The 25,976-nt window shown below is 39.5% G+C and overlaps 1 protein-coding gene across 1 annotated transcript; it reads left to right on the top strand.

Annotated features, from left to right (window-relative positions):
• Positions 1 to 2,966: 2,966 nt before the first annotated feature.
• ARHGAP11A (Rho GTPase activating protein 11A) lies at positions 2,967 to 19,481 on the top strand. Its single transcript, XM_044437092.1, has 12 exons — positions 2,967 to 3,107; positions 7,026 to 7,096; positions 7,720 to 7,816; positions 8,107 to 8,360; positions 9,825 to 9,985; positions 10,087 to 10,233; positions 11,807 to 11,881; positions 14,150 to 14,317; positions 14,458 to 14,593; positions 14,949 to 15,054; positions 15,901 to 16,027; positions 17,441 to 19,481. The coding sequence occupies exons 1-12, from the start codon at positions 2,967 to 2,969 to the stop codon at positions 18,883 to 18,885; spliced, it is 2,928 nt and encodes a 975-aa protein (XP_044293027.1). The 3' UTR covers positions 18,886 to 19,481.
• Positions 19,482 to 25,976: the final 6,495 nt, after the last annotated feature.

Raw genomic sequence — 25,976 nt, 5'->3', positions numbered from 1 at the left:
ATTCCTCGAATTTTATTAGGGTCTTAGGGGTTCAAATCTTTCTAGTGCTGTCTAGTAAGTCCCTAGTGACTATAGGTTTGCATTTATAGTTTGCTATAACAAGCAGCACACAAGTATTATAAACAAAGAAATGTTATCCCATATGATTTTTTCCAAAGAGAGGGTTTTTAGTGCACTCTGCAGCTATTTTGCTTTTTGTTTGAATCAGATTTTCTGCAGTTACAATAAACATAAAAAATGAACAGGGTTGTGGGAAAACACAGGGGATTATGGGTGGAAGATGACGACGGACACCCTTCAAATTCTACTAATGAAGCAGGGCATGGGTTGATTAAAGCCGCAGCTGGAAGCCCCGGCAACTAAGTTAAGTCAGTCAGACTTTCTGCTCCATGTCACACATTGTATAATTATGAAATTCCAATTATGAAACATTGGAATAATACAAGCCCCCAACTTGCCCATTTTAGTTGCTATTTCTTAATTCTACAGGGGTAAAAGCTAAGCATTTTTGATTGCAAGTGGATGTGAGTGATCATATTTCCATACAACTGATATTACAATTTAACTATTTTTATCTATGTTGCAAGCTGATCTGTCTTTTTGTATGGTGGGGTGGGGTTCACAGTTGCATCATTGGTTTTCAATACTATATGCTGATTTCAGATAATTTAGTCTGCAATTCTATTCACACTAATCTGACCTAATCTGATGACCTATAAAGCCCTAAAAGGCTTGGGTCCTGGTTACCTGAAGGAGTGCTTACTTCCATATATGCCCGCCCGCCCCTTGAGATCCGCGGGAGAGGCCCTTCTCCGGGGAACGCTCCGTGAAAGAAATCAGGAGGGTGGGTACTCAGAGGAGGGCTTTCTCTGCGGTGGCGCCTAATCTATGGAATGCGCTCCCCAGAGAGGTCCGCCTGGCGCCATCGTTATTTGTTTTTCGGAGCCAGGTGAAGACCTTTTTATTTAAGCGTCATTTTAATTGTTAATATTATTTGATTTTATCTGGCCAGGATGACTTATTTTATATTGTTATTTTTTGTATTTTAACTTAATGTTTGTATTTTACAAACATTTTAACTTAATGTTATGTTAATGTTTTAACTTAATGTTTGCATTTTAACTTAATGTTGTGAGCCGCCCCGAGGCTTCAGTGAATGGGGCGGCATAGAAATGTTTTAATAAATAAATAAATAAATAAATTTGGAAAACTCAATAGTGGCCACAGGATTGGAAAAGGTCGTTTACATTCCCATCCTAAAGAAGGGCAATGCCAAAGAATGTTCAAACTACCGCACCATTGCACTCATTTCACACGCTAGCAAAGTTAGGCTCAAAATCCTACAAGCTAGGCTCCAGCAGTATGTGGACCGAGAACTATCAGAAGTGCAGGCAGGATTTCGAAGAGGCAGAGGAACTAGAGATCAAATTGCCAACATACACTGGATCATAGAGAAAGCTAGGGAGTTCCAGAAAAACATCTATTTCTGCTTCATTGACTATGCTAAAGACTTTGATTGTGTGGATCACAACAAATTGTGGCTAGTTCTTAAAGAGATGGGAATATCAGACCATCTAATTTGTCTTGAGAAACCTACATGCGGGTCAGTAAGCAACAGTGAGAACTGGACATGGAACTACTGATTGGTTCAAAATTGGGAAAGGAGCTCGGCAAGGCTGTATATTGTCCCCCTGCCTATTGTCCCCCTGCAGAGCACATCATGAGAAAGGCCAGGCTAGATGAATCACAAATTGGAATTCAGATTGCCGGGAGAAGTATCAAAAACCTCAGATATGCACTCTAATGGCAGAAAGTGAAGAGGAACTAAAGAGACTCTTGATGAAGTGAAAGAAAAGAGTGCAAAAGTTGGCTTGAAGCTCAACATGAAGAAAGCTAAGATCATGGCATCCAGTCCTATCACTTCCTATTACTTCCTGGTAAATAGATGGGGAAGAATTGTAAGTAGTGAGATTTTATTTTCTTGGGTCCCAAGTTCACTGCAGATGGTGACTGCAGCCAAGGAATTAAAAGATACTTGCATCTTGGGAGGAAAGCTATGGCAAACCTAGACAGCATACTAAAGAGCAGAGACATCACTCTGCCGCCAAAAGTTCATATAGTCAAAGCTATGGTTTTCCCAGTTGTAATATATGGTTGTGAGATTTGGTCCACAAGGAAGGCTGACCACCAAGAATTGATGCTTTTGAATTGTGGTGTTGGAGAAGACTTCCAAGAGTCCCTTGGACTGCAAAGAGATCAAATCAGTCAATCCTAAAAGCAATCAACCCTGATTGCTCTTTAGAAGGACAGATACTGAAGTATTTGAAGCTGAAGCTCTAATACTTTGGCCACCTAATTAGAAGGAAGGACTCTTTGGAGAAGACCTTGATATTGGAAACGATTGACAGCAAAAGGGGAAGGAGACAGCAGAGGTTGAGATGGCTGGATGGGGTCACTGGAGCAGTAGGTGTGTGCTTGGGTGGACTCCGGGAGATGGTGGAGGACAGGAGCCTGGGGAAATGTTGTCCATGGGGTAGATGGATCTGACACGACTTTGCAACTAAACAAAAAAAGCAAAAACCAAAGGATGATCCATCTAACCTTTACTGTATCTATGTTTTGTTCTGTGTTTTCTTAGGTGCGAACGCTCTTTAGGTGATTACATCAATCGCCTGATCCGATTAAAACCAATCCTTTATGCTCCACTTTACAAAGAGAAGCCGACTGTGACGCCACTTTCTCCGTTTTTAGCCAATGCCAATTATATTTCAGGCGTTCCCGAGGGCACGTCTGCACGTCAGCCGTTGGTAGGCGTAAGGGGTCCTGAGATTTCGAACGGGGAAATGAGCCAATCAGAGAGGAGGAAAGGGGAGGCGCTCAGTTTGAGTTGATGTGAGGCGGCGGCTGGCGGAGATCAAGTGATCCCTGAAGATGGTGGCCGAGCAGTGAAAGGGGCAGCGGCTGCGATGGAAGCGGTGGAGAGCCGTGCAAGGAAGCTGGAGCAGCTGGCGGTACAGCAGCAGCTCCGAGCCGCCTACGGGATCAAAATAAAGAACCGGCCGGTGAAAGGGAAGCCGTCGCGATCGGCACCGGCTGGGAACAGAGGGGTGAGTCGGGAGCAGAAAGCGCGCCGCGGCGCTGCTGGGAAAGCACGGGCAGGCAGGCCGTGCGTGAAGAGCCCCACGATCGGTTAATCTGGTAACGCTTGAGTGCACAGGCAAGTAGGTCAGGGGCAATTCGGCCTCCGAACTGGCTCAGCTAAATTCGGGGCTTTTCGAAGTGCTGTAGCTTCGCCTTCAACCAGTATCCTTCGCAGGTGTTCTGTTCGCGAAGAGGCTACCTGGAAATTCAGCGGGATCCCTATGGGTGTTCCCTCCCCGCTTTTGCGAGGAGACTGAAAACAAAAGCCAAGTTCTGGTCTGAGAAAGCGTTCCTCCTACAACTCCCAACGTGACCCAGCCATACGGATTGCAGCATGCTGGAAGTTGTAGGCATTATCTTAGGCAAACAAGCACTAGGCAGCAAAAGTTCTGCCCCATTCCTATACATTCTGTGCACAGCGAATGGAACAGTAGAGGTAATCTTTGGCTCGCCCTCCTCCACATTTTTTGTCCACCTACTTGGGGTGTTTCAGAGCAGGAAGGGAAAAGACTAGAGAGCCTCCAGAATAGCACCTATCCTGGTCTTTCTCATCTCTTTCCCTGCCTCGAAGAACCTGCCCTCAGATCAGTTGGCACTGTGAGGTAGGTGGCAGCAGGTTGGACATTTCCAACCTTGAAGTGGCTATTTCCAAGTTTTGCATAAGAGAATCCAAAATACCTACAGGCCCCTACTTGGGCTTCCACAAGAGGTGGTTGAGGCCCCATGGGTGAGGGTGTTCAAAGATAGGCTGGACATGCACATGGTTGGCATGTCATGAGCGGAGCTGGTGGAGTCAGGGGTCAGACTAGATGACCCGGAAGACCCCTTCTGACTCGCTCTGTTTCTATGTTTCTACTGTCTAGGGGCCATAGCTTGTCTCTCTATAACAGTACGGATTCAGGCAGCTACTACTATAACATGTAGCCTATTTAGCAGGCTTATACTGAAGGTCTTGAAGTTGTGGTGGACAGCTGAATGAAAATGTCCATCTAGCATATGGCTGATGTGAAAAAAGCAAACTGTGTTATGAATTATTGGGGAATTGAAAATAAAACTGCCAATATCATACTACCTATACAAATCTACAAAGTTATTGCTTGTAGTTTTAGTACTGTAATGCTGGGTCAGAGCAGTGGTCCATCTAGTTCTGCACTCTATTTACATGATGACAAATCAAGTACAATAGTGTATGCAGGCATACTGCCTCTCATTACTAACATAGCAAAGAGACTGATCTTAGGGATAGCAGGTGCTAGAGCATAATAAACCAGATGCATCCCTGATCAGCAAGATAACAAAACTGAGACTCATTTATTTTGGCCACATCATGAGATCAAGCTTATTGGAAAAAGGATATAATGCTTGGAATGCTCAGCAGCAAGAGAAAACCAGGTCACCACAGAGTGAGGTAGTTAGACTCCATCAAAGAAGATGCAGGCCAGAGCATAGCTCAGCTGAAAGAGGTATTGAGAAGTGTTGTGATATTTGGCCCATAGGATGACTTATAGTCGGACACAGCTGAACAGAATAATGTATTTTTGTATGAAGATCAGCATATTTATATTTGAGCTGTTTAACAACTCTAGAATGAATACCATCTGGGCTGGTGGTTTATTAATGTTCAGTTTGTCAGTAAAGTTGAGAATTTAATCTTTGTCACTATCTGCCTTAATTCCTCAGACTCCCTTCTTGATTACATCAGTTCAGGAGCAGATATCTGTATCTTCAGCTGTGAATTCTTTCCATTTCCCTACATTTCTGTAACCTCCTTTAGTGCTCCCTTAATTCCATCATCATCCAGTAATCCAACTGCCTCTCTTAATGATTTTTTTCTCAAGAATTCTTTATTGTTGCTCTTGATGTTGTTAGCAATATGCTCCTCAAAGTTTTTTTTTTTTTTTAACTTGTTGTCTGCTTGTATCCCCCTTATGCAAGTTTTTGTGTTTTCCTGATTTGGGCAAGATTTCCATTTCTTGAAGGAAATCATCTCCTAAGCTTTCTTTACTCTCTTCCTTAACCATACTGGTTGACTTCCTGCTACTTTTCCAACCATGTAGTACACAGCTGTGTCTCTGTTGTGACTCTGAATAACCTCCAAGTAATTTGAAGGGATACAATCCTCTTCACTCTTCAACTTATTTTTAACTAGTTCCTTCATTTTAGAGAAGTTTCCTCTTTTGAAGTCAAATACAACTTCTTTGGATCTCTTTAGCAATAATCCACCTAATTGTATATTAAATCTGATAGTTTGGTCCCACTTTCCAATTTGTTCAACAACACTTACATCTTATACTGTGTCCTAGGCAATTCCACCTAGGATTAAATCCAGGATTACATCCCCTCTGGACAATTCCATGACCAACTGTTCCAGAGCACAGTCATTTAGGACAAGAAATTTCACCTCTGCCTGAGCAAGGCTGCTGGAGTTGTACTGTCCTGCTAGGCTTCTCTGGAATTCCACTCCCACCTATAGGTTTGCAAGGGGTTATCCTTCCAGGGTTTTTCCCTTTTGCTGCACCCTTGTCCTGGCTTAATCAAATAATGAGCTTGTTTACCTTGGTAATTAATGTAGATCTAGCCATAAAAAAACATAGGAGTTACCTTCTCCTCACCTAGTTCCTTAACTCACTTGTGGGCTGATGTTTTGTCAGTGGAGTGCCTTGCAGTTGGATAGGACCTAAAAAGAATATTATAGATTGGGGAAGATGCAGAACAGGGCAGTTAAAATGATCAAGCATCTGAAGGAATTCCCATATGAGAAAAAGTTACAACATCTGAAATGGGTTGGTTTATTAACATGGTGAGTAAGGTGAAGCATAGAGATGTACAGAAATATGTCTGGCATGGAGGAAATGGAAAAGGAGACATTCTAGAACGTACGGTCATTCCATGAGTTTGCATAGTTAAATGAAGAGATTCATTGCAATACAGTGTAGTGATATGTACCAGTCTGGATGGCTTTAAAAGGGAACCAGGCAAAGTCATGGAGGATGAGGCCATTAAAGACTAGTAGTACCAATATCTGTTTGCATCCTCTAGTATCAAAAGCAGTGTGCCTGTGTAATTACACTAGTTGCTGAAGAATGCAGATGTGGCTGTGCTGTTGGTCTCATGCCCCCGCTTGTGTGTTTCTTGTGGGCAGCTGATGTATGAGTAGAATGCTGGACTTGAATGTTTATGTAAAACTCATTTTTCTCTTTTTAATACATATGATTTAGCATTTTTCTGTATCTATAATATGCCATCTTAGCTTAAGATAGGCACTCTTAGGTATAGGGCAAAACAGTAAACTAATAAGCATTTTTTTAGATTTATATTCCACCTTTTTCTTTTTTAAATAATTCAAAGTGGCTTAGTCATTCTCTTCCTCCTGCTCCCAGTCTTGTCCCCACAACAACAACCCTGTGAGGTAGGTTGGTCTGAGTCTGACTGGCCTAAAGTCACCCAGTTGGGTCTGTGGCTGAGTGAGAACTAGAACCCAGATCGCCTAAGTCCCAGACCCATGTTCTTAATCACTACACCATACTGGTTCTCTCTCTAGGAATCTATATTTGACATGAATGAATGTACTTAATATAGTAGATTAAGATGTTTGATTACACTCTAAACTCTTTGTAAAATTGTCATTTGATTACCCCCCACAAACTGCTAGCTTTGGCTCATACTGGGGGCCTTCACCAGATTTGTGTCCAGACCAGAGTACATTACTTGCATACTGCAATTTAATTTGCTAATGATTAATAGTGGTGCATAGTGGAGTTAAAAATGATAGTGTGGTTAAAATGGATAAATTCATAAGTATTAGGAGACTGTTTCTTTTTATACTACTTATTAAAATATATTTTTTCTAAACAGTCATATTTAAATGTTGTTATTTTCCTTAGGGCAGAGTCTTTGGAATACCTCTTCATGAATTACCTCATCAGGTTGTGCCTGAATATGGCAGTATACCTTGGTAGGTAAAGTATGTAATATAATGAATATTTGACATAATTAGGATCTTCTGTTCACAAATATGTCAACTTCAATTTTGAATCATATGTTTTATTTTGATAGGATGTGCAGTAAAGGTAATCTCATCAGTCATATCCTGAACTGCTTCTCAAACAAACATACTCCAAGGTTAGAGTGAGGGAAGGGTAATTCTCATGTATCTTGACTAGAGAGGAAGAAATTGTAACACTGTATACTGGTTCAAGCACTGGGATACGATGACATCTCACAACAGGAGAGATCTTTTGTCTGTCTCATAGTTGTGTTGAGGTTACTTAATGGAGATGATGAAGACAAAAGATTAGCATCTTGTTTTTTTCAAGCTATGAGTGAGAAGTGGGGAAGCTGTAGAATGGGCCCTTCTTGCTGATCAAAACCCACTTTGTTGACCAGAATTTCAGGTTGTATTTTGTATTTTAATATGCTTAACATTTACAATATGAAAAACATGATGGTTTATTAAATATGTCACCTTGTCATATTTGGTCTGTACTCACACAGAGAGAGAGAGAGACAGACAGACAGACAGACAGAGACATACTGAATTCTTAATGTCAGGCTGATTCTTTTTCTATTTGAATTCAGTTTTTTAGTTGATGCTTGTAAATACTTGGAAGAACACATTCATACTGAAGGGCTCTTCAGAAAATCTGGATCATTTGTTCGCTTAAGAACATTAAAGGTATATACTACTATTTCTTGTGTCTTGTTGCGATGCTAACAACATATCATTATAAATACAATGCCTGATATTGCTAGGCAGAATGTTCAAAAAGTAAAAATAAAAAACCTCCGCCCATAAATCTATGACAGAGCAAATTAAATTGTCAAAATGGTTCATGCAAATATGCCTTTAAATAACACAGCAGATTTGATTCTGCATGCTTTTCCCTTAAAGTTCTTTTCTTCAGAAGTTTCTTTCAGTGTGGCTTCAACCTATAGGAACAATGTCTATGTTTTCTTCCCTGCTAGAGTAAATTGGACCAAGGTGAAGACTGCCTGTCTACTGCTCAGCCATGTGATGTTGCAGGACTTCTGAAGCAGTTCTTTAGAGAATTGCCAGAGCCCATTCTCCCAAGTGACCTGCAAGAAGCTCTAATCAAGGCTCAACAGCTAGATAGTGAGAAGAAGAAGTCTGCCACGCTGCTGCTCTCATGTCTTGTAAATGACAAGACAACTGATGCGCTCAGATATTTTTTCAAGTTTCTCAAGAAGGTGTCTCTAAGGTAAACTGAGGATGTCATGAGTCTTGCGCTTCTGATCAACTCTCTGCAATATTCCTGAAAGAGAACTACCATGGTTGCGAGACTCCTGGCTGGAAGTGGGTATTATGGGGAAAGAAAGGAATTACAAATATTTCCAATGCCTTGAATCAATTAGGGTCTGATATAGCTTCCTTTTACTTATAGAATTAACATGATATAAAGCACACATTGTAAAATCTTTTTTTCAATAGCTTCAAAATAGTTGAACTGTAATATTTGATGAGGGGGGACAACCGAATGAGACCCATTTAATATGGTTTCTATTAGGTTCATGCCTTTATCTGGAAATGTATTTTAATTTATTTGTCATGTACTTTATGTATTTGCAAGTTGATAGTAGACAGTTCCTTACATCCTTTAAACATAAAGAAAAAAAACAGTCACAGAAAAATGCTGACATAATAATGTTACCACACTCAAAGATCTGTGGATTGTATGCAATGCTTCCTATGGACAGACAGCTGTATAATGTTAATTACAATAATAAAGATTGTACTGTCCAAATTTCACAGTGGATTAATATCTGAGGATTTTATTAATAAACATATGACAATGTGTTTTTAGCAGTGGAAATGCTTCATTGAAAATTTAGTAACCAAAATGTTCCATTTCTCTTCATTGACACTGAGCTATAAATGTAAAACTTTTCTCCTACAACAAATTATGTTGCTTGGTTTCTTGCCTATACTTTTATTTAACTGTAGGTGACATCCTCAGGTTACCATGTAAGTTTAAATGCAACAATTAAAAATACTTAGTCTACACCCCACCTTCCCTTCTATCTGTTCCTACACCAATGTGTTTCATGAAGGGGAGTCCCTCTGTAACCGGAACCCCGGCCGCCTCTGAGGTTCTTGTGTCTAACTGCTCATAGGTTACATTGTACTTCAAACCACAGGACTGAGGCAAGTCTCCTGGTGCTTTGAAAAACCCTGTTTGTTGAAGCACTCCAGAAAGTTCATATAGCATGAAATGCTTTAAAGAAAATGAATAATGTGTTTAAAGATTCTAAACTTTATAGTGCATACCTGTATTTAAAAATCATAAAAATATATGCATATAACTTATATAAGCCTTAAATATGGAAGACATACAGTTGAAAATTACTATTAAACAATCCCACTGGTTTAAAAAGTTCAAGTATTCATTAATCCAAAATCTTTCACTTTAAGTCATAACCTTTAGTCAAAAGAAAAGCAAATAATAGCTGTACTAATTTAAACCCTTTCACCTCACACAACAGCTGGAGTATCACATGTATAGTAGCTAGCCTGTGAATAAGAGTTTGCCAAGTGCAATATTGATTAGGAGTTTGGCCAATAGATTTAACAGTTAGTTTTAGATGAATGCAGTTAAGATTTCAGAGTAAGTTTGAAACTTCTGACACTATTCGGTTTTTGGATTCCCTTCCCACCCACTCCCCAGATCTGTTGAGAACAAAATGGACAGTAGCAACCTGGCAGTAATTTTTGCTCCAAATCTCTTGCAATCAAGTGAAACCGACAAAATGTCAGCTCATACAGAGAGGAAACTTCGTTTGCAGGCTGCAGTTCTCCAGACACTGATTGATCATGCAGAAGATATAGGTAAGGTGATGCTGAGGGAATGAATGCATGCATTTTTAAATAAATTGTATAAGTATTCATAAATAAATATTGATATACTGTTTGACTGTTTTTTATTTCAGGGCATATACCAAAGTTTATCCTGGAAAAGTTACCTGCTATGCTTGGTATTGATGATCCTGTTGCTTTTCCTTTGCTGCAAGAATATGAAGAAAATGAAGTTGTAACTCCTGGTGAACACACAAGAAACAGAAGACGGAGCATAGGAGGTGAGTACAATTCCTTTGGAAATGCTGGTGGCTTTTTAAAACTTGGTTCATATTTATATAAAACTTTAACTTTTCAAATTACTAAACTAAATTAAGTGTGTTTATGTTAATAAGTGTGTGACTTGTATCCTGGGGGCAGGTTACTTAACTCTTGATTATAGATGTATATTTACAATAACAGAATTAAATTCGTTTAACTAAATCAATGTCTTTCTCCTTAAAAGCGTCCCTTGATGTCCTTTAGAACAAAGCTTCCAACCAGTTCTAAACAGTTCTGACTTTTGATTGGTGCATAGTTTCAATCAAATTTGACGAACTAGTCAGTCCTCAGTCTAATTAATGATAGTGGTTGATTTACTCGTGTAAAGATCCCTGGCTCCTCCCTCTGATAATTAATCCAATTGGATTATTTGGCCATAGGTTATAAAGAGAGTTAGTTGCCTTTGAGTCCTAAACTTTATTTTTCTATAACCCTGGAGGCATGTTAAGCTGCAGGTCCAGGACTAGCCCAAAGTCATCCAGTGAGTTACATGACCAGGTGATGACTTGAGTCCAACACGCTGACCACTACAAAGGCACTCATCTCATACCACCTTTACTGACATAACTTTCTAACATAGTTGACATTGCAATGTGCAAATATAAGAGTGATATATTTAATATTTTACTACTGCTGTTAGATAAATAATACACATTTTGTAGTATGCAATTGCAGATTATCAGTAAGAATTTGAAGTGTGTAGGGTTGTTCTTCAGTTGTTGTTGGTTTTTTTTTTTTAGAGTAATGGTCTCAAATTTGCTTTTAAATCTACGGAATAGTGCGACATTGAACCAGAAATGATTCTGTGTTTGTATTTTTATATCTAAGTTGTTTAATGTATGCTGATATGTCAAACTTGCATATTATGCATTTTGTTTTACCCTGAACCTATATTTCTTTCTTCGTTAGTCCAAATGTGTGAAATCTTTGTGCCCACTTCTACTGGGATCTCAACATGTTGTCACATGGAATGCCTTCTCTTCCTTTTTTTTCCTTTGCCTTAATGGATAGAGTGAAGGGGTTAAAGTAGAAGGAAAATATATTGTATCTTCCAGGTAATCTCATAAAAATAAGTAAAAGGGGATGATTGAAGCATGTCAGGATTTGTGCATCACTTGATAAAATATATTTTAGAAACTTAATGAGTATAGGTTTTAGTGAATTATTTCCTTCTGTTGGCATTTTCCAACTCATGGGACTCACATAAATCTGCTAAAGAGGGAGCGAGATCCTTACATAAGTACATCTGTGTTAGTTCAAAAACTTACAGATATCATATGCAGATCACCACATCTCTGTCAGCACAAGTAGAAGTTCATCACATTGAAACTGTAATTTTCCAAGGATCATGTTTCATCACATAAATAACAGCAGTGTTTTGCCAAATTGACTTTTATCTTGGCGATAAAAATAGATGTACTACTAAGAAGCCATCCTTTATCCTTTGTATAATAAAATCAGTTTCCATATTTAGAAATGGAACAACTTAAGATTCCTATTAAGCTTTATTGCTTGGTGTGTCTTCAATTTCAGGTATGGTTAGTGGAGCTCTGAATAAACTTAAATCTAACAGAACACCTTCCATTACACCTCAGAGAGACAGGCATGGTAGGTATAGTGCATTTGCATGAAGCACTTCATACCATGTCCTTAAGACTTGTGCTCCACAACAGGCTAACTTGCAGCATGCAGCAGATATACAAATAAGTCTTCAGTGCTGACTAGCTTGCATTCTTCCTTAGACTTGCTGTTGCATTAAAGGTCTGAGTTACACATTTAGAAACTGGGCTGCTTTTGTTGTTGCATACTAAAGCTTGGGTGCTGTTGGGTTGCATTATTCAGCCATGGTAACTACTAAAGAAGTGCTCTCAGCTTGACTAAATGCTGCTTCAGAAACATTACTCCTCCCCTAAATTTGACAATGAGAAATTTTTCCCTTTAATTGCAAATAATGCATTTTCAGGGAGAGGTTGAAGTTTCTAGAAAATATGGAAATAGTATTTTTTCCCCAATTTTTTCTAATAGATGAGGAAATAGGGAATCAGAAAGATTTTGGTATCTTCTGCTAATGTCTTGGGCCACTTTATGCATTTACTCAGAAGGAACTATGACACATAAGTGCATGTAGGATCACAGCCTAACAGTGCAATCCTACATTTGTTTATACAGAAGTAAGTCACACTGAGTTCAGTGAAACGTACTCCCAAATACATATTATAGACTTCTAGAATTAATTTAGTAGTATCATTTGAAACAAACTTTTTCATGTAGATGCAGAAGAAAAACATGTTTATAGCAAAACATTAGGAAAGTGAGTATATGAAAAAACAAAGTATATGAAAAAGGAGGCAGTATCTGCATTACTTGTACATTCTAACTGTTTCTGGTGTGCTAGCAGGACCCACCACAAGCAGGAACTAGCACTTCCACCAGAAAAACCCCAGTAATTTTGAGAGCAACATAAGTGAGCAGAGTTTCCTTCTGCAAACTCTACTGACCTTCCTCTATTCCAGAAATAAGCACTTCAGCCCATTCCCAACTGCTGCAGGATCCATTAACCTGCAGACTGTGTTCATTCTTGTACAGTGGTTTCACGGCTGCAGCAGTTCAATTCTTGTAAACAGACACTTCGAGTACTTTAAGTCATCTGGAAACCACAATAGTTATTTCAGAAAAAAAGCTTTAAAGCCACCTAACAAGGCATAACTCCAATACTTGACCATTTTGAGTCTTTTCAGAGTTGTGAACAATATGATTTGGATTATAAGGCATCGTCATTCTTATTTTTGCTAGTTCATTTGACAGATGAGTCAGGTCTGCAGCAGGCCTCTCATCTCACAGTAGAGTTTGTGTTGTGCTTTGAGTGGCTTGCTGACCATGAACAAGCTAAGAAAAGAACCCATGAACCACAGTTCATTTGCATGACACTATGGATTATCTTGCATTAATTAACTCACAATTAGTGTGTGCAGCTGCTGTTTTGAATATGCTGTTTGGAATATGAACTTCAATCAGGAGTTCCATTGTGCAGATCTTGCTATCATGAGTTAAACAAAGGGTTAAACAATCTACAGTAAAGCCAACTACAAATTGATGGTTAAAAGTGGGTGGGTTGTTTAATCATTGATTAACCCATGATGGTTGGGTTCATGCGACATATCGAAACTACTGATTTCCCAATCCAAGGTTGCACCTTCAAAATGCCAGCTGCACTTACTCTGGCTAATTGTGGGCTATTTTCCCTACAGTGAGATGACGTCATGAAAACCAGCCCTCTGTTTGTTGTTAGGTTTTGAACTCAGTGTTGTTCATGGTTAACAACTGGTTAACAACTCAGTGTTGTTCATGGTTAACAACTCACAGTTAAGCCACAGTGCAATGCTTGCACAATTAAATGACAAGACATATGAAGCCTGCATTCTAGTTATCATGGTGTACACAACAGGTGAGTGACATTCACCCTATCTAACTGATCTGTCCCTAGTTACCTAATACGGAATAGTTTAATTGTACAGAATTACTGAATCATTTGTTATAGTAAAATGGATTTCATTGAGCATCAAAATTTTCTGAAACGTCCTTTTTGTTTCTAGCCATGGGATGAATTTCCCTCCAGAGATTTCTGGGCCTTTTTTCCTGGATGTTCACATTACTCACTTTAGGAGGAAGTGGGCAGCTACTATATTAAAATGTTTCTACTTATGCTTTCTATTAATCTCTACTGCTGTGATGCTCTCATGCATTAAAATAAATGCTGAACATGATCTAACCGCTACTGAAAATATGAAGCCCTGTGTTTCAACTATGCAACTGCTGTATTTTGTGAGTTTGTTTACCATTTGAAGGCTTTTATTGTAGCTGTCACTTTCTTTACAGTTTTTCCATCAGTGACTCCAGTGATTATTACGCCAAATTTTAAGCGTAAACATCCCACTGATTCCTGTCAAGGCTTCTCTAACAAGAAAAGACGATCTATCAGGCATAATATGGGTCTTGAATTGCTCCCAAGTAGCATTTTTAACATTAACTCAACACCCGGATCAGGTAGAGTAATAATTACTTAATACGTCCAGTTTCAATCAGATTTCTGTTTCTTCACAGTATTTGTAAAGTTACAATTCAGTTACTTTAATGATAGATGATTTTAAACTAAATACCTAATTCTGTAATGCTACATCTTACAGCTCAATCTGAAACGAGTCCTTCTGTGTTGCTTGATGCATCTCAGAGTTCACTGTCTGCCTCTGTCTCTAGCGAAAAACAGCTGCATAATATAGGAAATCGAAGAAGCAAAAGGATTGCTAGCAAAAAAGTACAAAGGTGAGCTGCTTAAACATTGGTACCAGTGTAACCGAAGGGCAAAATGTTGTCTCTCTTTTATGAGATCTAAAAAAATGTATGAATAGATATCTTGAAAAATTCTAGATGAAATAGAAGGGAACACTTTTGCTTCTTGGTTCTTTAGAAGCTAGCATTGTATTTCTTCACTGTTGGTTTATTTTTTATATCATTTAATAGGGTATAACTTCATCCACTTTTCATTTTAAACTCTCACTAATAGAAATGCCCCGTTTGTTTTTAAAGGGTTGAGTTGCTGTATATTAACTAGCTGCATTTTAGGTAAGGGTATCAAAGCTTCAGATGCATGGTTAGTTTATATCTGTTTCTTTTCAAGGGTTGAGTCTGGAAAAATGGGTTGCTTTTCTCCCAAAATTAGCCGGAAAGAAATGGTACGCAGGTCACTGAGATTAAAATTCATTCTGGGAAGGAACAACAAAGAGGTACTGTATATATCTCTTACTTCATAATGGAAACAGTTCTGGAGTTTCCAGTTTGATAATTTAAAAAGTCCATTGCAGCAGTTTTGAAAAATCTTTGCAGAAAATATGTAGAATATGTAGATCAAGGCTGGAAGTAAAGAGCAGACCAACCTGGCTGTCTTGATTTCTAGCAATCTTATTTCATTTTTAATCCCTAGATTGCAAAAGCCTTTTTACAGGCTAGTATTGTGGGTTTGTTACCTTCAACAAAGGGTTAAAAAACCAAAACTGTAGCAGTCTATATATCGGGGGTGGCCAGATTTGCTTAGCAGAAGACCCCATATGGTAAATGTCAGATTCTTGAGAGCCGCAAGCAGGTGCCTACGGGTGGTGACAGCAGGTGGTAAGTGGCAATCAGGTGCCTGCAGGCATCCCAGGTGGCAAGCGGCAAGCTGTAAAATAAACTCAAAGAACCATTTTGAACCTCAGTTTGGCCACCCCACCTACCAGAGGATATGTACCAAACCTTGGCGAAATGGTGCATTATACCCATGAAATCATTTCTAGATTCATTTATCTTTTCCAAGCTCATCTCCTTAAGTCTTATTGCTTCTGAGTTTGCAATAGCTGATCCCTGCCTGCACTGCTCTTTTCTTCCCATATCCCCTTGGCCCCTGTCCCTTGCCACTGGCTTACAGGCTGGACTGCTGCCACTATCACTGTCACTGCCCTGAACTCCCAAGATCTTTCTGTACAATGGGGCAATAGGGAAAAGCAAGCTTTCCTAGCACAAATAGGCCACCTTTAAAATGCAGAAGTATTAAAACATGGGTCAACAAACAATTAACTAAGTTTTTATCGGAAAAGAATACTGCAGTAGAGAATCAAGCTAGCAACAGATCTGAAAACATTGGTCGCCGACTTGCAAGTCAGCAAGACACGGAAAGTGGAGTGGATTCTAGGAGGACAGTTGCTCTATTAAGCCCATGTGTTGGTGAGTTGATAATTAAGGTAAACATGATTTATTGCTGAAAACATCAAAGGTTGTTTTCTGTACCTGGTTCGCAAACTGAAAGGGGCTAGAATCTTTAGGGGAGAGAATATAGGATCCTCATAGTTAAGGTATTCAACCCCTTGAAAAGAGAAATGGTACAAACACTGAGTCAACACTGGTCATCACACCATTCCGAAGGAGGGGTTTTTTGCTAACAAATGGTATAGAAAAGGTTAAATAGAAAATATAAATATGGCTAGTTCTTTTTTCCTGAGATCACAGGATGGGGAAAGCAAGCCCCATGCTTCTGGAGCTTTAAATAGTCTGCAGGTTCTGAGTCGCATGGCACTGCACTTGTGTTGCAGTATGAGTGCCTAGCAATATTTTAAAAGAAATTTTAAAATTTGTTAAATCTTCATTTCAGGCTGTTCTGGACTGTTCTTGTATTTTTTAACCATTTGCACATTTTAATGCTTCAACTGAGTTCTTCATCTGCAACCCATCCTTGGAATATGGATGAAGGATAGGATAAAAATCTCTATAACAAGTAGGAAAAGAATTGTCATGTCATAGTCCTTGGAGGCTAAACACTTTGCCTGCTACATGACAGCTTTGCTAATAATTATTCAGGCAGTGTCTCATGTCTGTTCCACTTGGATAAGTCTCTCCACCCCTTAGTCTCAAGAATTTGTGATGTCTGCAATGTTCGGCTGTTCCTGTGGGACTTTTTGCCTTGTGGTCTAAAAACAGCCAGTCACTATTAGGGATGATACCTTTTGTAGCTGTCTGACCTTACTGTTAAGGTCAGAAAAGGATGAGAGATGGTCTGGGCTGATTTCAGGGTAAATGCATTGTCTGCAAGGAATGAAGAATTCAGTAGCCATAGTTTGCTGACGTGCTTACCTGTGAGCCAACAGTAGCTTATTACTAGGTGTACTTTCTATTTCCAGGTGAAATTGAGTCATTGGTCAGGGTGGTGCAGTATATAAATGCATGCATACATATGTATTTCAAGTGACAAGTAATTTCTTAGAACCCTCTATCTCTTATATTTGTATCAAAAAGTAACTACAACAAATTCTCTTAACAGGATTCTTTTCAGCACTTTAATTTTGAATATATCAAAAAACTTTCCTGTAAAATTTGCTCAATATACAAGCAGTAGGATATATTTGCCCTTCCTGAAATGGGGACAGAACACCAATGGAAGAGCAACTGCAGTCTCTCCATTGTCAGGGAGAATGTTGAGTGGTGTGACTGCTACCACTTTGTTCCCCTGGTTAGTTCTTCTCTTTGTAGGCAACCCGGAATGTGCCTAATTGTAGTGATACTACACAGGAATGTAGTATTAATGTTAACTTAATATGCAACATCATAATGTACAGAGTTTAAAAACAATACTCCTTTTTTAAGGTTCCAAAAATATCAGTAAGTCAGAAGAAAACTTGAAAATTCCAAACCATAATGAAGCAAGCTACCGGATGTCCTGGACAGGCTCCAGTATTACAGAATCTAAGCAAACAAGTAGCATTGGTACAAATTTAATGGCACATCTTGCAGCAGAGGCATCTTCTTCAGAACCTGTTCTTACATTTAGAGAACCACCAATCATTCCTGCTAAGTCTACGCCTGTAGATGGACAGGACGAACAGGTTAATAATAAACTACGAGCCTCTTTTTGTGAGGATCAGAATTACTTGACTGCAGACACTTTACTTAAAATTCAGAAAGCATTTTCTGAATCTGGAAGCAATCTTCAAAATTTATTTGAAACTAAACATTCAAAATCAAATTTAATACAAGGAACAACATCCTTTTTGGAAGTCAATTTGGAGAGAACCAGCTTGAAAAGTCAAAAAGTGACAAATGAAGAGCTGGGGACTCTGTCCAGTACAGATCAAAACAATGCAGTTGATGGATCCTACTTCCAAAATACTGATAATACAACCCATGATTTAAGCAAAAGTGATGGATATATACAAGAGGATCACCTGGCTGCAATGACATCTTCAGGTATCCAGTTAGACAGCACAGATACTCTGCAAGAGGAGGTACTGGAATCAAATGAGCAATTCACAGCAGAAGAAATTACTGAGGAAAAAAATGGTAATGCAAAGAGAGAGATTAAAGAATGTCTTAAAAAAAGAGAACTTGCCCCTCAGTTGCCAGAAGATGAAGATAGGAATGACAAACAGTATTTACACATGGATGCTCATGAGAAATCTAAATTTTCACCTGTAGGAAAAGTTGCTGATCATGTACATTGGTTCAACAAACTTTCATTAAATGAACCAGTTTCTGCAGCAAAAACCAAACCACCACTTAAGTTCCAGCGTACACCTGTCCGTCAATCTGTAAGGAGAATGAACTCTCTCCTTGAAGCTAACAAGCAGTCAGTTGCTTGTAAACTAAAGAAAGCAGGAGAAGAATGTCCTTCTCTTCCAAAGTCATTGAGCTATGAAACTGTGCTCTCTTCTTTCTGTGCAGAAAATAAATCAAATACATTTTCACTGATTCCTGCAGAAGTAACACACCAGCCAACACCTGATGAGTTTGCTGTATCTTCCAGATCCTTTCCACAGTTCACACCTGCATTAGACCAAGCCATCAAGCCTGGTGCAACCTACAAAAAGAGTGTGACTACTAATTCACATTCCAAGGCTGTGCTTGAGGACCTAACTAATCACGAAGCACCAAAAACTGCTGTAAAACTGAACACAAGTGGGACTGTTTCACATAATACATCTGATAAATGTATTCTCAGGAAAACAGAAAGAACGGCTCAGTATAGGGGTTCTCCAAAAAACCCAATAGCCACTGTGAAATTTCTTCCAACTGTTAAACCTCTTGACTTATAGGTTTAAAAGTGTAGTCTCGGTCTTATTTCAGTGATCTGAAATTAGTATTGCACCCAAGTCCGTTAGCTGTTTGTCTTAAACTATTGAATCTGCCTTTACAGTGCTGCCAAGGGCAGAATGTAAGTGGATGTTTCTTCATGTCAATGAAAACGTACATTGTGACTGAAACTTGAACAAGTGAAATCTTTTGGGTAGTATTTTTTGTGGCTCCTTGATCAGTATTTGATTTTATGTTTTGACTGGATTGTGTGTGGGTGCTTGCTATGTAGCTACTGTTAATTCAGATTTCAGAAATTACAAGGCAGCAGTTTCTAGTTGATCTTCTGAAGTTTTTTTAAGTTGTGTTTGTAAAGAAGTGCAGTCCTTATTTGCAAGGTTTAACATGCAAGGCTTGAATTTTGCAAGAGTTGTTTTGGATACTTGGCAAATCCAAGTAAATGTTAGGTTTCTTGTCAGGCACTTCCTGTACAACTGTTTAAAAACTAGTAGCAGGTGTGTGCTTCTGGTACAGGAGGTGAATTTTTTCTTTTACCACCAAATTTACCATTTTTCTGTATAGACAACCTTGTAATTCTACATGGATGCACATTGAAACTCCTGTGACAATACACGGGAGACTATTCCAAGACTGCTGTATGTCTTATTTTCTGTGTTGCATCTGGATGAGGAGGGTTAAGAGTGGATGATATAAAATAACCTGCAAGTTGTTAATTCTGTTGGAGTGATATGATACAGCAGTTTGCACAAATCCAAATAAAAGTGTGTTGATTATGTCACTGAAATTAAACAAACTGTATTAAGCCATACTGTTCATTTGTACAGGTATTTAGATCAATCTCCAATACTGAAACGTGTTCTTATTTGTTCTGTGCCTAAATTATTTAAATTTGAAATTGATTTTTCTATAGCTTCTCTGTGTACCTTCATGTGTGATAAGAGTGCTAAGAACTCTTATTTCAAAAATAATAAAACTTTTTTCTATATTGTATATGGTTCTTATTATAGTGTCCTGGTCTAATATTTTAATATTGTTTTGACATTCTGCTTTTTTTTTCCTCCTGCAAGAAACCCAAGGGGGCTTTCATGACTCCCTCTCCATTTTATCCTTACAACAGCCGTGAGAGTCAGTGACTGAGCTAGTGAGCTTTCATGGCTGAGTGGGAACTAGAATGCAGATCTCCTGAGTCCCAGTCCAATATTCTAACCACACTGGCTCTCAGTGGATATCTACTTCTCTATCTGCTGTATGAACATTATAGAAAGGCTATTTCATATTAAGGACAATTAAGAAAAATACTGGCCTTCAAACAATGCTGCTTATTATTTTAACCACAGTTCTCTAACTTGAACATATATTTGCATTCAAGGAGTTCAATGAACTTCTCTAGGACTGTAAATTAAGGTACCAACACTCCGCCAAACTTCTGACTCCCACATTCTAATACTTTAATGTTTTCCTTGCTCTGTGATTTTCTCAGTTGACTGCAACAAATTGGAGAAGGGATTTGGGACTGAACATTTTATCACTTTAAAAAATCATCCCTTGAATTTGCTAATGAGCCAGAGCAGGAGTAATAAACTATGAACATCCTGAAAGGTGATACAGCTGCAGGATTCTGGACATTCTTGAAGGTCGAACCTACATCAGACATATTACAGAAGTTACAGAATCTATATTCTGCAGCTATAAGTCCATGCAATCTGTGATGAAGGTATTTAATTTGTATAAGAGTCTAACATTTACAACTGAGAGGTTTATTTTAAATAAGTTTCTGATATTTAATGACTTCTAATGAAACTTTGCCTGTAATAAATCTTGATATTTTATTTGCTACATTTAATTCCATTCTTCAAGGGGCTCAGGTCTGTGGTTCTCTTATCACAACTGCCAGATGATCATATTAAGTCTCCCTACACCTGGTCCAAAGCTTTAATTTTACTGAAATAAGCTGTAGTCATGTTCTGATAAATACTAACTTGTTTCTTCAACTGTGAAATAGACAAGCTTTTATTGAAGCAGCACAATCATCCTGCAAATACTGAAAGAGAATTGCGCGCTGTCACTTATAGACATCCAGACATCATCCTCTATCAGGATGATGGGTGTTAAACTTATTCTGGCTGGGGCTGTGCTTCCCTTGAAAAAACAAGTTCATAGTTTCAGGGTGCACCTTGATTAATCTTTGTCACTTGAGGCTCAGATGGTTTCAGTGGCACCAAGTATCTCCAAGCTTTGGCTGGTGTGCCACCTATGCCACTGCTTGAACAGCAATAGCCTATGCTCTGATAATTTTGAAGATAGATTAGTGCAATGCATTCTTTCTGAAGCTGCCCTTGAAGACTGCAAGTTGCAGCTCATTTAGAATGGTGGCATACAGATTAATAACGAACCTGAAGTTCCAAACATAAAATAGCAATTTGGGCCTGCTTGCATTGGCTCCCTATATGCTTCAACATGCTATTTTTAACTTAGAAAGTCCTATACTGCATGAACCCACACTACCTGATGGAACACCTCTCGTGACCTCTACCCAGACCCCATGATCTGCATCTGGGGGCCTGCCTCTGATTATGCCATGAAATGTCTCTATTTCCAGGTATTTCATGGCACACTTTGGGTTATGTCAGCTGTGTTAATAAATCTTACTGAAATTGTTTTAGATGTTGACATATATACACATTTTTCTATATTGGAGCTTTATATTGTGCTTTGTCAGTATCTGTATTTTTATTTGCTTGTTACTTTTGAGAATTTTTTGTGAACTTCCCAAAGAGGTTTGGCCATTGGACAATATAGAAATAAAATGAACAATGATAATAATATAGCCTTCTGACAGGAAGAGATTTCACACTTCTGGAATAGAATTTTAGAACTGAAGATCCAAGTATAAATCCCAACTCAGTTCTTAAAGTTACTGGGTAGTTTGAATCAGTCACTATCAGGTGGTTTAACCTACCACTGATGCTAAAGTGGGTGGGGAGAGAAGCTTATGCACTGCCTTTAGCTTATTTGTTGCAGGGTTGAGGATCTTGTGGCCCCATCATCCCTCATCATTGAACATGCTGTCTGCAGTTGGTGAGAGATAGACAACATCTGGGAGGGAGAAATATCTCTTCCATCCGTGCTTTAGAGGCAGAGCAAGGCACCATTATGTTGTTGTTAGTCATGAAGTCATATCCGACCCATCGCGACCCCATGGACAACATTCCTACAGGCCTTCCTGTCCTCCACCATCCCCCGGAGTCCACTTAAGCTCACACCAATTGCTTCAGTGACTACATCTAGCCACCTCGTTCTCTGCCATCCCCTCCTGCTGTCAATTCTTCTCAGCATTAGGTTCTTCTCCAGTGAGTCCTTCCTTCTCATTAGGTGGCCAAAGTATTTGAGTTTCATCTTCAGTATCTGGCCTTCTAAAGAGCAGCAAGGGTTGATCTCCTCTAGGACTGACCGGTTTGATTGTCTTGCAGTCCAAGAGACTCGCAGGAGTCTTCTCCAGCACCACAATTCAAAGGCTCCAATTCTTCGGTGCTCAGCCTTCCTTATGGTCCAACTTTCACAGCCATGCATTGCAACTGGGAAAACCATAGCCTTCACTGTACACACTTTTTGTCAGCAGGGTGATGTCTCTGCTTTTTAGTATGCTGTCTAGATTTGCCATAGCTTTCCTCCCAAGCAGCAAGTGTCTTAATTTCTTGGCTGCAGTCCCCAGCTGTGGTGATCTTGGAGCCCAGGAAAATAAAATCTGTCACTACCTCCATTTCTTCCCCATCTATTTGTCAGGAAGTGATAGGACCGGATGCCATGATCTTAGTTTTCTTAATGTTGAGTTTCAAGCCAACGTTTGTGCTCTCCTTTCACCCACATCAAGAGGATCTTTAGTTTCTCCTCATTCTCTGCCATTAGCATGGTATCTGCAAGTTGTTGATATTTCTCCCGGAAATCTTAATTCCAACTTGTGATTCATCTAGCCCCGCCTTTCTCATGATGTGCTCTACATATAAGTTAAATAGGCGGGGTGACAGTATACAGCCTTGTCGAACTTCCTTCTCAATTTTGAACCAATCAGTGGTGCCATGTCCAGTTCTCACTGTTGCTTCTTGACCCACATATAGGTTTCTCAAGAGACAAATAAGATGGTCTGGTACTCCCATCTCTTTAAGAACTTGCCACAATTTGTTGTGATCCATACAATCAAAGGCTTTAGCATAATCAATGAAGCAGAAGTAGATATTTTTCAGGAACTCTCTAGCTTTCTCTATGATCCAGTGTATGTTGGCAATTTGATCTCTAGTTCCTCTGCTTCTTCGAAATCGTGCCTGTACTTCTGGTAGTTCTCGGTCCACATACTGCTGGAGCCTAGCTTGTAGGATTTTGAGCATAACTTTGCTAGTATATGAAATGAGTGCAATGGTGCAGTAGTTTGAACATTCTTTGGCATTGCCCTTCTTTGGGATTGGAATGTAAACTGACTTTTTCCAATCCTGCGGCCACTGTTGAGTTTTCCAAATTTGCTGGCATATTGAGTGTAGCACTTTTACTGCATCGTCTTTTAAGATTTTGAATAGCTCAGCTGGAATACTGTCATCTCCAGTAGCTCAGACTTCCTAAGGCCCATTTGACTTCACATTCCAGGGTGTCTGGCTCGAGGTCAGTGACCACCCCATCGTGGTTATCCGGGATGTTGAGCTCTTTCTTGTATAGTTCTTCTGTGTAATCTTGCCATCTCTTCTTAATCTCTTCTGCCTCTGTTAGGTCCCTGCCATTTTGGTCCTTTATCATGCCCATCTTTGCATGAAACGTTCCCTTCGTATCTCCAATTTTCTTGAAGAGATCTCTGGTCCTCCCTATTGTTTTCTTCTGTTTCTTTGTACTGTTCATTTAAGAAGGCATTCTTATCTCTTCTAGCTATTCTCTGGAATTCTGCATTCAATTGGGTGTATCTTTCTCTTTCCCCCTTGCCTTTTGCTTCCCTTCTGTCCTCAGCTACTTGTAAGCTTCCTCAGACAGCCATTTTGCTTTCTTGCATTTCTTTTTCTTTGGGATCATTTTAGTTGCTACCTCTTGTACAATGGTGCGAACCTCCGTCCATAGTTCTTCAGGCACTCTGTCTATCAGATCTAATTCCTTAAATGTATTTGTCACCTCTACTGTATATTCATCAGGAATATGATTTAGGTCATACCTCAGTGGCCTAGTACTTTTCCCTACTTTCTTCAATTTAAGCCTAAATTTTGCAACAAGAAGATCATGATCTGAGCCACAGTCAGCTCCTGGTCTTGTCTTTACTGACTGTATAGAGCTTCTCCATCTTTGGCTGCAAAGCACATAGTCAATCTGATTTCTGTGTTGACCGTCTGGTGATGTCCATGTGTAGAGTCGTCTCTTGGGTTGTTGGAAAAGAGTGTTTGCTATAACCATTGTATTCTCTTGACAAAATTCTACCAGCCTGTGCCCTGCTACATTTTGAACTCCTAGGCCAAACTTGCCTGTTATTCCAGTTATCTTTTGGCTTCCTACTTTAGTGGGTGGTGTGGGTTTCCATGTAGGTGATTTTGACCAGCACTCCCTCTAAAGGACAGGGTCCACAGCTTGGGAGTACTCCTTGACCCAGAACTGTCACTAGAGTTCCAGGTGGCGGCGGTGGCAAGGAGTGCTTTCCTACAACTTCAACTGATCCATCAGCTGCATCCTTACCTGGATGAACACTCCCTAGCAACAGTGATACATGCTCTGGTAACTTCCCACTTGGATTACTGCAACGCGATCTATGTGGGGCTGCCCTTGAAAATGGTCCAGGTACTTCAGCTGGCGGGGACCGGCCATTACTCTCACATAAAACCCATACTCTACCAGCTCCACTGGCTCCCAGTTGAAGTCCGAACCCAATTCAAGGCCCAGTTTTAACCTATAAAGCCCTGAACGGCTTGGGACCAGGATACCTGAAGAGCACCTCTTCCCTTACATGCCCTCACGCCCCTTAAGATCTGTGCGAGAGGCTTTGCTCCGGGAGCCCTCTTTAAAGGAGATAAAAAGAACAACTACCCTGAGCAGGACCTTTTCTGTGGTGGATCCCAGATTATGGAATGCACTCCTTGGAGAGGTGCACCTGGCATCGAGTTTATATTCTTTTCAGTGCCAGGTTAAAACCTTTTTATTTAATTACTATTTTAAAAATTAATATTTTATCGTTAACCATTGCTTTTGTTTTTATATAATTTTATGGATTTTGTTATTGTTTATTGTTTTTAATTGTATGTTGTGAGCCGTCCCAAGATGCAGAGGCATGTGGTGACAGCATATAAACGTTTTAAATAAATAACTAAATAAATTCCAATCCCCCATGATGATAAGGACATCATTTTTTGGTGTTGATTCAAGAAGGTGTTGTAGGCCTTCATAGAACTGGTCAACTTCAGCCTCTTCTGCACCAGTGGTTGGGGCATAGATTTGGACTACTGTGATGTTGAATGGTTTGCCTTGGATTCGAACTGAGATCATTCTGTCATTTTGGAGATTGTATCCCAGTACTGCTTTTCCTACTCTTTTATTGACTATGAAGGCTACTCTATTTCTTCTGAGGGATTCTTGCCCGCAGTAATATATCTGATGGTCATCTGAATTCAATTCACCCATTCCTGTCCATTTTAGTTCACTGATTCCTAAGATGTCAATGTTCAGTCTTCTCATCTCTTGTTTGCCCACATCCAGCTTGCCTTGATTCATAGATCTTACATTCCAGGTTCCTATGAAATATAGATCTGTGCAGCATCGGACTCTCCTTTCACCACCAGATACATCTGCAACTGAGTGTCCTTTTGGCTTTGACCCAGTTGCTTCTGGTGCACTAGTAGCACCATTCTTTCTGGTGCTACTAGTACTAGCCCTCTGCTCTTCCCCAGTAGCATATTGGATACCTTCCAACCTGAGGCGCTCATCTTCTGGCGTCGTATCTTTTTGCCTTTTGGTACTGTCCTTGGGGTTTTCATGGCAAAGATACTAGAGTGGGTCGCCATTTCCTTCTCCAGTGGATCACCTTTTGTCACAGCTCTCTGCTATGACCTGTCCGTCTTGGGTGGCCCTGCACGGCCAC

Source organism: Varanus komodoensis, unplaced genomic scaffold, assembly GCF_004798865.1.
Source record: "Varanus komodoensis strain SLA01 unplaced genomic scaffold, ASM479886v1 scaffold3, whole genome shotgun sequence".
In the NCBI taxonomy this organism is placed as follows: Eukaryota; Metazoa; Chordata; class Lepidosauria; order Squamata; family Varanidae; genus Varanus; species Varanus komodoensis.
The sequence above is the reverse complement of the archived record's forward strand: the minus strand, read 5'-3'. Positions and strand labels throughout refer to the sequence as shown.